This window comes from Dermacentor andersoni, chromosome 11 (assembly GCF_023375885.2).
Source record: "Dermacentor andersoni chromosome 11, qqDerAnde1_hic_scaffold, whole genome shotgun sequence".
Lineage (NCBI taxonomy): Eukaryota > Metazoa > Arthropoda > Arachnida > Ixodida > Ixodidae > Dermacentor > Dermacentor andersoni.
This window is the reverse complement of record NC_092824.1, coordinates 16,616,874-16,631,842: the sequence shown is the minus strand read 5'-3', so window position 1 is coordinate 16,631,842 and position 14,969 is coordinate 16,616,874. Positions and strand designations below refer to the sequence as shown.

General features: G+C 47.6%; 1 protein-coding gene across 1 annotated transcript; it reads right to left on the bottom strand.

Annotated features, from left to right (window-relative positions):
* Nucleotides 1–8,303: 8,303 nt before the first annotated feature.
* On the bottom strand, nucleotides 8,304–14,611 carry LOC126517687 (N-acetyllactosaminide beta-1,3-N-acetylglucosaminyltransferase 3-like). The gene is made up of 2 exons (XM_050167480.1): nucleotides 13,781–14,611; nucleotides 8,304–8,402 (listed from the first exon to the last, which is right to left on the bottom strand). The coding sequence occupies exons 1-2, from the start codon at nucleotides 14,609–14,611 to the stop codon at nucleotides 8,304–8,306; spliced, it is 930 nt and encodes a 309-aa protein (XP_050023437.1).
* Between the last annotated feature and the right edge of the window lie 358 nt (nucleotides 14,612–14,969).

Sequence of the window (14,969 nt, the reverse complement as noted above, 5' to 3'; positions counted from 1 at the left end):
GAAATGTAAGCTCTGCCAATAGGAAGCTCAGCCACTGTTCGTCGAAACTGACACTAAAACCCCATGCACGCAGTCAAGGAGCAATGTGCGAACTGAAAAATTAACCGACGATTACCCTACTCCCTAACGTCAAATTTGAGCTCAGCTCTATTCGTGTTTTCATTTTGCGATATACATACATGTCTGGCGCGTACAATCTGTCTCGCGCGGCACGTTGCAACGGAGTGAAGTGTAGCGCGTTTACCTCGCTAATCGGCAGATCGAGACAGGCAGCACGTGGGTGACGCGTGGGACGATTCACAGTAGCCGGTGCAGACAAAGCTCAGCTCATGCAGTAGTTTCTTTCCATATACAGTATCGGTGGAAGCACTCGCCGAATGCCTCATCAATGGCGTCATTGATGAACAGACGACGTGCGCTACTCTGGCGCCATCGCGTAGTGATTGCCGCCACAAAGCCTGTCTTGCGCGGCAGTGCGCTTTTCTTACGCTTAGAAGAGTGCGGGTGTAGGTCAGTCGGCGAATCATGATTTGGGATGTTACTACAAAGAACACACTGCACGAAGAACGATAGAACGGCAAGCCGTACTCACCACTGTTGATTTATTGAAAGGAAGGCCGAGGTTATCTAGATCAGACCAGAGAGCAAGAATTCTTGACGACGCGAAACAGCGCTCGCCCCTCGGGCGTCCCATTAAAGTCACGGTGTAGGATGGACGGATGGATGGATGTTATGAGCGTCCCCTTTGGAACGGGGCGGTGGGTTGCGCCACCAAGCTCTTGCAATTGTAATGCCTAATGTCCTACCTAGGTTAAAGAATAAAAAAGAAAAAAAAAAACACTAAGAACTACCACACCCAAACTTTCTCATCCCCTATTGCGAACTGCGCTTTTGTACGTCTCTGTCTTTAGTCGTTTCGCTACTTTTCTTCCACCAATCCTCCGATCGCCTCTCTCTTAATAGGATGGATGGATGGATGGATGGATGGATGGATGGATGGATGGATGGATGGATGGATGGATGTTATGAGCGTCCCCTTTGGAACGGTCGGTGGGTTGCGCCACCAAGCCCTTGCTATTAATATTATACTACTACTACTACTACTACTACTACAACTATTAAAAATAAAAAATAAATAAACACTATGAACTGCCACACCCAAATTTTCTTATCACCTATTGCTAACTGTGCTTTTGCACGTCTCGGTTTTTTGTCGTTTCCCTACTTTTCGTCCACCAATCCTCCAATCGCCTCACACTAATGTCTATTGCGGACATGTTTACTTTTCCAATGCTCCTGCTGAACCCAAGGGCTTCAAGGAGGCCAGTGGTGCCTAAATCGACCGCTGGGTAGACGTCTTCATATTCTAATAAAACATGCTCCGTAGTTTGTCTAGCTTTGCCGCAGCAAGCACATGCTTCTTGTTCCTTCTTGTTCAATTCCGGGCACGGCGCTGAAGCGCCCTCTCTCCTAAGTTGGCTCGCCGAAGATGCAACGCGCGCATTGCGCGCTCTCCGAGCGCGTACGCTTGTCCGTTCACAGCCATTCGGTGGCGATTCACCAGCAGCGCTTTACACATAAAAGGGTGCGTTTCTTGCACCTCTTCGCCGGCTCGAAATGCCTTGAAAAAATTTACGAAAAGAATGCCATGTCTCCAGAGCAATTACCTGCGAGATGTAATCTTTTAGAACGCCAAATCTCTAATGTATGTCTTTCTTTAAAGGCAAAATCGATAAGGTAGGTACCATTTGTTCGGATGAATGACTGTACTAACCATCTATGTCATCAGTTCATATAGATATTGTTCGTATAACTAATTCCCCCCGATGCCTTAGATCCTTGGAAGCATCGTTAATGACAGCACAGGGAATCGCTAACTGCTCGACGAGCAGACAGAGCGAAATGTGTTTGCGCGAAGACATTTTGTGTGGACAAGATTACTCTTGCCTTTATTGTGTCTACAGTGCGCATCGTCGTATTGGACAACGTGTATATGGCAGATCATTGTACCATAACATAATCACCAGCCACCTCCATTTCCCTGTATTTCCCGCTTCCTCTTTCCATAGTGAGGTGTAGCAGGCTAGAGACACGCTCTCCAGGCCAAACTCTCCTCCTTTCGCTTCATTAAAATCTACTCTGTTCTACGCAAACTCCTGCGATATTATCGCTTCGGGTGTTCGACGATCTGTAGAACGCTCTTAAAAAACAAAGTGCGCGGAATGCACTATGCCTACTTGTGTATCCTGTGAGTCAATTTTTAAGCATAACGATTCGTTTTCTTTGCTGTTGCTCCCTAAATATATAATGCGAGAAGGTAGCGCATTTGTCCCGAGCTTCCTCATTCCTAACTTACTACCCTCCTGGTTGAAGTGTGTAATATTCCTGCACCGACCTATTGCTAGTCCTTTTGGTATTTGCTTCGCAGCTTCCGTTCGGAAGTCCTTGTTCCATGCAAAGAATTGCACGAACCCAAAATTTCAATCGTACCAAGCGACTCCGAGATTTGAAGGTAATTACCTTTTCACTGTAGGATGGCTAGCCACTGCAGCAGTTCCGCACGATACATGTCTGATCCATCATAACAAAAGCACGGATGGAAAACGCTCGCCTTTGTTGCAACGTGCAAAGGGCGCGCAAAGTGTGAGAAGCCAGCGCCGCCCGCGCAGTGCGGAATTCCGCGAGAGCTCTGAAGAGCCGGAAAGCCTGCAGATCGCGAAGAAACATGACAGCCTACGCGTCAAAATTGGGAACTTTTCCTCGCAAGGTCACCTACACGTACGCTCACACCACTGTGGCGGCGTTGGCTGACGTCGTCTGCTCCGGGATTACTACTAGTAGCTTGTTTCAAGCGCAGTACGGCATGTAATAAAGACAGTGTTCATTAACAGTGCCCGGTGAAATGTCCACCACTTCTATTTATTCATGGTACCGAATTAAATCCGGGAAAACTTACAATAGATGAGAAGACATTGTTGCACTCTTCAATGAGGCACACCAAAACAACTGGTTTATTGTGGGCGAACTTGTGCCCGGAAATTCAAAACTAAGCATTCACACAATTTATAAGAGTTAACAGGAGCCTATTCAACAGTCAACCGCGTCTCCACGCTGAACAAACTTTTCACGCGCCCCGAAGGCCAGGAGCCACGCCGTGACTTCTCATTGGGTGGAAGACTCGGGCGCTGCCGTGTTCGCGTGTACGGGAAGACACGCGCTGTATCGCCATGCGCGAGGCGTTCTGGCGCTCTTCTAATCGTGATGCTTTGAGTAATGGCTCGGGGCTTTAGCGATGACGCGTTTGGAAGGGTACCTCGTGAGAGTGTTCGTAACTGGCATGTGGAGAGCTCTCTCCGGCAATTTCGCAATTTTTGTGCGTCGCATCCATAGAAGGACATGTAAACGATGGCAACGCGCCGGACGCGTCGTGCTGCGTGCTGTTGTGCTGCGGCGCAAACTGCATTTTCTCCTCGCCCGACCGTGATATTGTCGTGCCGCCCGCACGCGCCTGTCGCGGTCTAGCAGCTTCTTCCCTTAAATACTTCTTTCTCCACGGATCAGACACACGTGTGCGCCCGAAAAGCAACAAGAAAAACGATAAAAACGGAGAGCAACCTTCAACATGGGTGCAGTACAAAGGCTAAGATAAACGCTGATAGGATACTGAGGCAACGAACACGTTTGTATCACGTAAGAAGAGACAAGAGTTCTTTCTGAGTAACAGCAGATGGGGGGGGGGGGAGGGGGGCTGATGGCGAACTAACGCATTCACCATCCCTAAGGCCAAATCAATCTTCTCACGCTTTCGCCATACTGTCCTGCTCCGCTTACCGCCACATGGTTCCGCTGTGCCCTCCTTCTTCGCTTTCCTCCTCGCCTTCTCTTTGCTATCACCGGCTTTCCATATCCAGCTTTTCTGGACATGCACCAACTAGCGCCCCAAACGGCCCCGACGCGAAGCTAGCGCGTTTTCAATGGAACGAGTGCGTTTTTCGCAAATCTCAGAAGCTGCAGGTCGATTATTTAAAAATGCAGGTGACAAAAATGTTCTGGAAGACAATCAACACTAGCCAAATGCAGTGATCACGCTGCGGCAAGCAAGAATTTTGTTCCCAGAGCGCTTAAAGATTCAGCAACGGGAGCCAATGGGAAAGACAAAAATTTGTACTCGATTTGAAAAAAATTATGGGGTTTAACGTGCCAAAACCACTTTCTGATTATGAGGCACGTCGTAGTGGAGGGCTCCGGAGATTTTGACCACCTGGGTTTCTTTAACGTGCTACTCGATTTTCAAGACAAGAACAGCAGCTGTTATAAAACTACGGCGTGTATCGTAAAACACGCTGCAGCGTATGCAGTCCGCAGACAGCTTTTGATTGATGCCTATCTCGACTCTCTACACAAGCCGTAACACTGTTCCCAAAAGGGATTTTCGAAACGCAGTAGTGCATGTTCACGTGGTTTCTACAAAAACCCGTGCGCATCGCTTGTGGCAGCGTTGGAGTCGTTTAATCGCGCGCACCTATCGTCGCGCGTCATGCTTGTAGCAGTTCCATGCCGTGCTGCGGGACATCTTTTCTTTTCTTTGATGCCATGTAAGGCTAAGTTGGACAGTCTCCCACCAGATGGCCGAAACACAAAACTCAAGATTTCGTTTAAGTTGTGGTTTCTTTAGGAGGCTTTTTCAAATATTATATTTTCTACTTTTACTTTCTAAAACGTAGCAATGGGTGGCTTATTTCTTTAGTCATAGCTTTTATTATCAACACCTTGGACAACTAAACAAGCATGCCCATGACACTGTGTTACGTTAAAAAATACTATCGCACCTTGGAGCATGGAGATACTCAGGAATTCTGGACATTGCACCTTCACTATTCTGTGGAATTTCGCGGCAATGCACATGCGTAACTAAATGGACAAAATTTTAAACAATTTTATTCCTGTATAATCGCCGTGGATGAACAAGTGTCAACTGTCTGCGCCAAGAGGGTAGTCCTTTGTCAACATTGCATCTTCGGCACTTAATCGGAACACTGGTGGTGCGTTAAAACAATGTTTCGGTCGGGGAAGGGCGGGTATGTCACATGACAGGAGCAAAGGGTTTTGCACCCTTTCTGCAGAGGGCACACCGACTTGAAGAAGCGCCAAATTTAAACCATAAACCGATTTAGTACAGCTGAAGCTTAAACGGTAATTGCAGAGCGAGTGCCATTCAGTCTGTTTGCACGCGCATGTTTTTGTGAGGCAAGAGAGAAGGAGAGGGAGTCTAAATGGATGTGCACACCTTGAGCGTGCGTACGTGGGTACTTGCATTTGCGTGAGTGTGCGTGTTTGTGTCTCAGTATGTGAATATGCGTGCGCACGAGTTCGTGTATGCATGTACACTTTGGTCTTAAGGACATTATATAAAAATCTTTTGTATGTGTGTACATGAAAATGCCTTCGCGTTTTCTCGAGTTTTATATTTTTTTCTTATTTCACTGTCTGTGAACATTTCTGTAGTTTAGTAGCCATGTACATGTCATGCCTTTTTTCATTTTTGTTTATTTGCTGAGCGTGTATCATATGAACTTATGCAAAAATATTTGTTTTCGGAAACGGAAGTCAATAAAACGAGGCCAGAGATCTGTGGTGTTGGAAGTAGAATTTATATACGTTCTAGCATATGCTGGCATGCTCAAAGTATGGACAAGACTGCGTGCGTGCTAACGCATAAAGAACCCACTGCGCACCACTCGCCACTTCACAAACAATGCCTGTGGTAGCGCACATGCGTGTTAAAAAAAAATATATACGCGCCGCGCACAAACAAAAAGAAAGCAAAAGTAAAGGCGCGCGGGGCATGGCGAAGGGTGGAGAGGGAGCGGAGCAGGTCACCATAATAAAACAAGAAGAAAAACCCTAGCGAAAAGAGGCGCCGCGGGGCTGTGGTCCCTGTTGCCATGACAACGTAAACAATCGTATGCGCCGCCATTTTGTTAAGACATGGCCCTCCTGTTATGGCCGTAACTAAAGGGAACCTTGGCGCTAGCGTCGAAAGAGCGTCTGCTTCAATATAGCCAATGGCAGCCATGGGGAGATTCACCCTTGGGCCCTCAGTAAACTTGTGCCAGGCGCGCGGCTGAACGCGAGCAACACAAGCGACCGGTTGCCTTAGCAACCGAAACGACAGTAACTTTTCAGCCACGAGGTACCGCCACCATGATAGGGTCTCTGCGGGCTTGTGACCTTTTCTTGACGCCGCCGACAGCGCAGTTTCCGCTATTCATTTTTTCTTAGAGCGTGGTACAGTCACACCACAGCGAGGGCGACAGTCAAGACGCTTCTCGAGCGACTGTAAAATTTCTACGGCAATATTAAAGAAAACCGCTCATTTGTTAAGAACGAAAAATTCACCAACGATTACGATACTGTGTAATGCGACATTTGAACGCAGCTGCATACGCTTCTTTAATATTGCGGTATATTGGCTGCCGCGGACAATCTGTCTAGTGTGGCGCGTTGCAAACGGAGCGAAGTAGAGCATGTAATCTTTGGAGTCAGGCATGAAAATTACGGTAGCTCGCCCATGCCGTCGTCCAACTTATGCACGCTGACGACGTTGTTGAAGGGAGAGACTTGTCCTGATTGAGAACGAGGAATATACTATTTATTTACAGTATTTACATGAGAACGTTACAGTTCATCAGTCTAACATGACTGAAAGAGCAATGCACACTGAGGAGCCGCCAACCGCTCCTTAAACACACTCTATCTCCCCTAAATCCCTAGGTGAGGTAAAACGGCAGTTCACCACAGTCCAATTCGGAGCGTCTAAAGGCATCGTAGTCGATCCGTTTTTGAGGGGAGGGTTTACGCCCTCACTTCAGCGCAAGTGGCACTGACCATACCAAGGTGAGAAGGTTCTCGAAGACACAGTGCTTGACCCGAGCAGGCGCCTCTTCATCCCAGTGTTGACTCCGCAGACAATGGCGGCCGCGTCTGTCCATGACCTCTAAGCCCCGTGAGACGGCCGCAAGACATCTTCTCCCAGGAGTTCCACTGCTTGTAACAAGCCGTGACGGCCACGTCGAATCCACTAACAATACTTGGTTCGCCGACCGCGTTTGGTCATAGCAGCGCCGAGGAGGTGTTGACGCGGCACGTCGTCGTCCTTACAAAACGAGTCGCAGCAGCAAGTGGAGAAGGGTTCCAACGGTCGCTTCTGGAAAGCTCGCCACCCTCGCAGCAGCAGCTGGCTGGGAAAATTTTGTAGGTCGGTACCCTTGCAGGCCGTTCGTAACAGGCGCGACTGCGTCGCTAATCCGGAGATAGCGAGAGGCAGCGCGTGGTTCACAGCAGCCGCATCAGACAGACCTCAGCTCATGCAGTGCTTTGTTTCCATATATGGTATAGGTGGCGTCTTCGAAGAACAGACGACGCGCCTCTGGCGCCATCTCGTAACCATCGGCGCCACTGGGCCCGTTTAGCGTGGCAGTAGGCTTTACTTCGCACTCTTTTGCCCTACCCTCGTCCTCCGCTTCCCTCTTCGTTCTCTCTTCGTTATCACCGTCTTTCATCCCCCAGCGCTCAAGGCCACCTAAAGAAACTTCGCTAAGGCCGTGAAGCTCCTCGCATGACGTATAACCAGAGGGCTGACGCTCACCTGGCGTGAACTGGCTAGTGAATAGGTGAGCGTTTGCCGATTGGAACTCCAGTTGTTTTGCGAAAGAAAACTGAACAGGAAAAAATATTTCAAGAAATAAATAATCGAACATTTTCTTTTTCTTTTGTCTCTTTCTTGTGCAAACGCTTGAGCACTCATTTATTGGTAAGTGTGGCAAGTTTCCTTCTTCGAGACTTGTCTTCGTCCTGTACGTTGTCATTTAGTTGTTGGCATAGATTCTTTAGCAAAATATTTTGCTTCACCACAGCACATACTTTAGCACGAGTTAACTATGGTGTCCATTTTAAGACATCAAAATCTGTAACGCTTCATCTGCCAGCAAGTCCATCGTTAATCCTATGACAATGTGACTCTGCCTGTGTGCTTATAAAAACTCCGGCTTCCTTGCAAGCTACTCTACAACATAATTGTGCGCAACTGCCTTCGCGGCATACATTGAAGGGTGAGCAAGACCACCTGTGTTTCCTTTCGAGGCTGTAAAGTGGCAGTGGGGGTGAAACAATTATTGGCCTAATCACGGTTACCGCGTCATTGCACTTGTCACATTTTAACCTTTTGAGAACCATGTGCACTACGTATCCTGACACAAATCTATGACGGCAAAAACGTCTCAGCTTTGAAAATGGTTGGGCAATTATGACGATGTTCCAGCCTGCTCGGTGTAAGCCTGCTCCTTCTCGAACTCCTCCCAGTTTTGGTCTTTGTCGGTGTGGCTTGCAGGTGGTGCGCCAATCTGTGATTGCGAGCTTTGAAGGCGCAGCTTGCTTTCGCTTTCGTACAGCTGTCTGACAGATACATTATAATGGGGACACAGCCATCCGCCTGAAGTTCCAAAAACGGCCTTCATGAATGTCCGTCTGGAATGTACTGAGGAGGACAAAAGACATGCCGAGCTCATCAAAACAGTACCTATCAATGCCCCGGGGGCTCGGGTTGTCTGGTGAAGCACATCGTGGGTCTTGTCGCTGAGTCTGCAGGCATCAGTCTTTTTTTCCTTCCATGCATCTAGCCACTCCAGAAAATCGTAGAGAGAGGTACCTTGGGGTGGCATGCGGAAGGAAACACTAGCTTTTGGACTTTGTCCTTTCAATTCGTCCTTTGGAATTCGTCATCCTCGTAGCTCTTGTTAAATTATACACTCATTAGATCTAAATTAGAATACGCCACACCAGTCTGAGACCCAAGCACTAAAGATTCGGTTATTTCACTAGAAATGGCACAGAATCGTTCTACTCGCTTCATCGGTTCCACTTATAGCCGCACTTCCAGTATAACTTCGATGAAATCGGTTATCTGTCTTCCTTCATTAGCACCCAACCAAAAAAATGTTCTATTCAACTTTTTTCATAGGCTTTACTATCACCCAACTGTCTTTGACGAATTCATTCTTCAGCCACATTATACATCGGACCGTTTTCACCATCCCTTTAAGGTCGGTATAGAGTCATGTCATGTTAAACCCTTTCTTTAATCTTTTTTACCTTCCACTGCACAAGATTTGTATCGCCTTCCTTCCGAAATTGTTTCCATTTAGGATAACACCCAATTTGAATGTTTTACCATTGTACACTATTGTTTACTGTGTACCCACGCCTCCCACCGTAATGCTTCAGCCCTGAGCGCAAATAAATAAATAAAAATAAATCTGAGTCCTTGCAGGAAGTTTTCACGCTGACTACCTTCCACCATTTCACCACTGTATCAATGAATGTAGCTATTTCTTCGAAGTGATTTAGCTTGTGCGTCTCTCCCACGACACAAATATCAGTAGGCCCACATTCAGTGAGTATTCTTAGAGCGAACTTCACATTAGGCTTTTGAATGTCAGCTGGTGAGATTGATTTTCTGTATACAGTGTAGCCGTACCGAAGAAACTGGTCGCACTCGAACTTGTAAGCGTCCCGAATAGTTTTGAAGTACGCGCATAGCATGCGGCGTGCTCCGCTGTCGTCGGCCTGATATTCTGTGTACCGAAACGACTGATCAGTTTTCTTGGCCAGTTATTCTGCACGCAGTTCAGTGTGCGTACAGAATCAATCACGAAAAAGAGCGTCCTTCCGGAATTGGAGGGGTGCGGAAACACAAAGTCACTGGGAGCCTTCTGCAGGGCACTGTTAACTGTTCTTGTCGAGTTCCTCAAGGGCAGCATTGCCTTTCGATTTAGGCAATTATTACCGGTCAGAACGCACGTGACTCGGAACCCAATATTTTACAACCCACAAATGACATCCCGCATCAGACTGCGCAAGAATTCTGCTTTGCATGGGTTTGTGAACAGGAACAATGTGGGCTACTTATTGTGACATGAGACTGCGGACGAGAAAAATAAAGCCACTATGTGCTGCCTCCGAGGTGTAGTAAAAGAAGGCCTTGATTTGGATCTCATCCCCCATAAATGTGACGTAACGCTGATTGTCCTTTAGGTGGCACACTCTTCTGGACATGTTGCTTAGAAAAGATCCACCTTGCTGCTACAACTGAGGATACGTCCTGAAAGAAGAATATATTCAACGGATCGTTCTAGAACATTGCAAAATGATGCCAACATGAATGCGCAGATATGTGTAGCCGTGAGGTGATATTGCGTACAAGAGGCAGGGAAAGATCATAAGCATTGCTGAATGGCACCATTGCTCGTTTCTTGCCTTGAGAAGTTTCACTTGCTCCCTTGAAAACTGAATGGGTGGTCCTATGTCTTCCTCTCGAGGTGCCGGCATTTTGTCAAGCAGGTATGCTACGGTCGTGCAGATTTCCCTCTCTGATGTGCATGTATTGCATATAAGCTCACAGAAAAATTGTACGCTTTCAAGGAGTTGCATAAGAAGTTGCGTCAGAACCGGTTTGCTGTTTGCCACAAGTGCAACACCTACAGTACTCCCTAGTTGCCCTGGTTGCTATCAAGATTTAGTGTAACTGCCAAATTAGCCTGCATGACGACGGAGTATTTTATGAGTAGCGATATATATCCGGCAAAATGAAGCAAGAAAAGGTGTTCGTGAGCTTCAACGAGATGCCGAAACGTAGATTACACGCATCTCATGTGCTGAGCTAATTCTTTGACATTGTGGCCCTTGTCAACTTCTTCTTCGTCACGCGCCGTCATAACAGTTTAATTTACGGTTCTTTGTAGTGCGTATTGTCGCCTACCGTTCGGATAATCGCGTCTAGTTTTATCTCTTGATAAATATCTACGACGTCTGGGAAAAATATTTGCGACAGCTCCTGGTCGAAGGCGCATATGCGTCAGTAGTGCTGTTAACTGGCGCCCAGTTCTATAGGCCGTGCGACTCACTTCTCGAAGAATATCTTGCGCATTGCAGTTCTGTTCGCATACTTACGAAGGACAAGACAGTCATCATTGTAAACATTGTGTTTCTATTACTGCCCCTAACATACGCTGAAATACACGCAGAAGATCAAAGTTCATAGGTCATAACATGATGCTAGCTGGAACACACCATATAATTAATAAGGAGGGAAAAGTAGCATATTTACCTTTGTAGGCTACGTCGGGGAAAAATGGCCCTTGGGATAACACGTAGCCACACCTTTCGCGCGCCTTCTTCACTCGGAAACCCAAAGACACGTACTTTCGGTACTGCGTCTTTAATTTTCATGATATTGCGGCACACAACACTCTCCAGGCATCGCACCTCAATGCTGCGACGCGCCACTCACCAAAGAGCACGCATACAAATAAAGGTAGCACGCATCACGGCTTCGAATAGACTAACCACATGTACAGAGCGAAGCCACAAAAGACACCTGGCAGAGCTTTTCTGATGCAGCCTGCAAGCGCGAAGTCAGCGTGGAATGTCAGCTAGGAAGTGAGGAATTCGCAGCACGTGTAAGCCCAGTGGTGCCGATACGACCAGCGCGTCTGTGCCAATGCGCCGCCAAACGCTAGCGTCGGCGATGAACCATCACTATGCATAGTGAGCGACGCAACCAGCGTCGCAGCCCCGCAGCAACCGCAAGACCACGGCGTCCGTGGGACCACCCAGCGGTGTGCTAGCATCCGCATTGCAAAAGCGGCTCACAAAAAAAAAAAAGAATTATCCCGCTACCTCTGGCGAAGTGCTACACAAGCGGTGGAACTTTCTGGCCTCGACAAAGTTTCTTTACGTGGTATTCCGCTGCTCCACCGCTTTCCTTCTCGCGCTCTCTTCGCTATCGCAGTCTTTCATTCCCCGCTGCGCTACGCGTTCGCTCTTTCATACATCGCTGTACTCGTTTGCTCGGTTACGAGGGACGGTGATGCTCGCCGCAGGAAAGGGCGCCTAAGAGCTGAGCTCTAAAAGCAAGTCACTGCGCAAATGGTGAGCTCCACGACAGACGTGCCTATAGTGGGGACCCGTACGCCCCTACGCCTGCGTACTGAGTAATGTAGCTGCAGCCCTCACACGATGCGGGATCTTCCGGTTTCCGGAAAATGGTACAGATAGAAACTAAGGGACTGTATGAGAATCGGGCAGTAGAAGGTAAAACAAGTTGAACTGCAAATGCCAAACGAACACAAGCGACGTTTCTGACCCTTAATTACTCGGTCTAGAAGAAAAAAATATGCAGAAAGTCCTCTCAACTTGTGTAAGTATGCATAAACATACCCCAACATTTCGCTTGGCCGACCCCCAAGTTTCAAGATGGCTCCCGAATTTCAGGCTGACCGATCCCCAAATTTCAGTTGGGCCGCCCCTAAATTTCAAGCTCGCCCGCCCCCAAATTTCAGTTGGTGCACCCCACAATTTTAGGTTGGCCTACCCGCGAATTTAGGTTTTCCAATCCGAAATTTAAGTTGGCCCACCCAAAATTTGAAGTTAGCCTACCACCGAATTTCAAATTGCCCCATACCCCAAATTTCAAGTTGGCGTGCCACAAATTTTCAAGTTGGCCTTCCCCCAAATTTCAAGTTGGCCTACTCCCAATTTGGCCCACACCAAATTTCTAGTTGGTTAACATCAAATTTTAGTTGGTCCATCTCCGAATTTCAAGTTGATACACTTCCAAATTTCAAGTTGGCCCACACCAACATTTCAAGTTTGCACCCCCCCTCCCTACTCAAGTTGTTCCACCCCAAATTTAAGTTGGTTCACCACGAAATTTAATGTTGGCCTGCCCCGAAATTTAATTTGCCTGAATTCCAAATTTCAAATTTTCCCATCTCGAAATTTACTTTACCCCACCACTACTATAAGCTTTTCATGGATTTTCTAAGGAACGTATATATCACACTATGGGAATTCCCTCTGATCATATTTTTTTTCAATTGTCCTGTATCGCTTATGAAGCTGACAGGAATCTACATTTACACACTTAAAGTCATTAAATGTCTTCACTTCGTAAATTGCGCATTATTGTGCCCATACAGGGCATTACAATTATCGCATGACGGGCTTGGGTTATTCGCCAAAGAATACTTACGCATTAAAATAAAAGCTAAAATGTATTTCCCCCCAAAATTTGGAAGGGACCATTCAAAGTTCCGCGTGAAGGTTCTTCAAACACACAAAATGAGACGTGGGCACGGAATACGAAGCGCACATAATTAAGCTAGTCAAGATCTTCGTGATTGCAAATGGCTCTTGGAGGCAACAAGGTGGCGCTTTATTGCCGTAGGCCTGCAATATTTCTAGACTAGCTCAACATGCGACTGCATAGCGTTTGAGTTCGTATTCGCGGCACACATTCGTCAGTCCGCTCACAAACGTACCGATCACAAGCACACGGCAATGTTCTTCAGCCCCGCTGTTTGGAAGAAAATTAATCTTCGGGCACTTGCAAGTACAATAGCGATACTTGTAGGGCGCGTCGTGTTCTGTGAAAATCACGTCTGTACAGTTTGTCTTCAAGTCGGTAAGACAAGTTTAACTGGTGCCAACTGGTAGCCTGCATCCTGTGCTTCCAGAGCACCAATCCCCAATGTGCTCTGCGGTCAATTGAATTTCCGTATTCAAAGAACTCGTGCGTGAATATAAATTTTCCTTCCACCATAGATTCGGTCTTGTCCGAAGTGCTCCAATCCGTCCTGGCGTTAATAAATATGTGCCCAACGTTGGCGAACAAGGCGAGTTGTCCGGTCACGTAGGCGTCGTCCGTGGCGAAAGCCCTTACAATCTTGGACGCTCTTAAAAGCTTCCGCATGGTGTCCACCGTCAGGATCACGGAGCGACCCGAACAGAACAGAGGATAATTGTCTTGCGGGAGGTCTTCCTCCCTGATGCAGAACCTGTGGAATGACTCGCGGTAAACCTTATTCCTCAACCAAACGAAGCAATGCATATAGTTGTTTCTTTGCGGCAGCTTTCCTTCAAGGTATCGCCTGAGCTCGAACGGGTGTACGCCGACGTCATCGTCGATCTTGACGATGCTTCGCACGTTGGGACAGTAGTCGATCACCCACCTCATGCCACCGATGAATTTATGGAGTACGGTCAGGAGCGTGTCGTTGTACGGCAGCATCACCACGTCTCCCATGACTTCTGCCTCGAGCTTCGTCCAGCGCCACACTACGGGGTCATCGGTATTGCCAACGAAGAAGACGACTGTCCAGTTGAAGAATCTCGTAGCCGCCTCTTCGAAGAGAGTGGCACGCAGGTGGACACGGTTCTTCCAGTTTTTCGGCGCAGTGTGCACAAAGAAGAGTGTGTCCAGAGGTTGGCTGCAACGTTGGCGGACCGCCCAGCCTCCACTGTGCCATTCAGTGTTCATTCTTTGCGTCCCATCCAGCGAATCGATCCGAACCGGGCACTGCCCCTTCGTAGGCAGCGTTGCGTTGCTTTTCTGCTGAGTGACTGAGCGAGGGAGAGAGTCCGGCCGTGCATCTTGTGACTTCAGAGAGGTATTCGGCAGCGTCGGGTGGCGTCGCTCGACTGCTGGAAGAAGAAGGGATGGCGTCGCCATCCTCCGATCAACTTGCTGCGTGAGGAACACGACGCTTAGCATGGTCGCTGCCGTGACGACAAGGAATGCAACCTTGAGGCGACTAGGTAAAAGCGATATCTTCATGACAAACAGCGTTCACACTTGCTTGCTTGCGTAGAGCCTTGCGTATGCTCACGTTGAAGTTCAGTCCTTTTGCGTTCCACGCTCTAGACCAACACCTCTTCGTCTTCTCATAGCACGTGTTGACGTTAATGCGAATTTCGAGGATAACGATGTTTCTGATATACATAAAACTAAGAAATGGGAAGAAAAAAGAAGAACATTTTAAAAATCGTGCTTTTTAATCACATACAAGCCTTTTATTGTTCAATGAAGCCGGATTTAAAAACACTTCGACCTTACTTTTTTTTTACTGCAA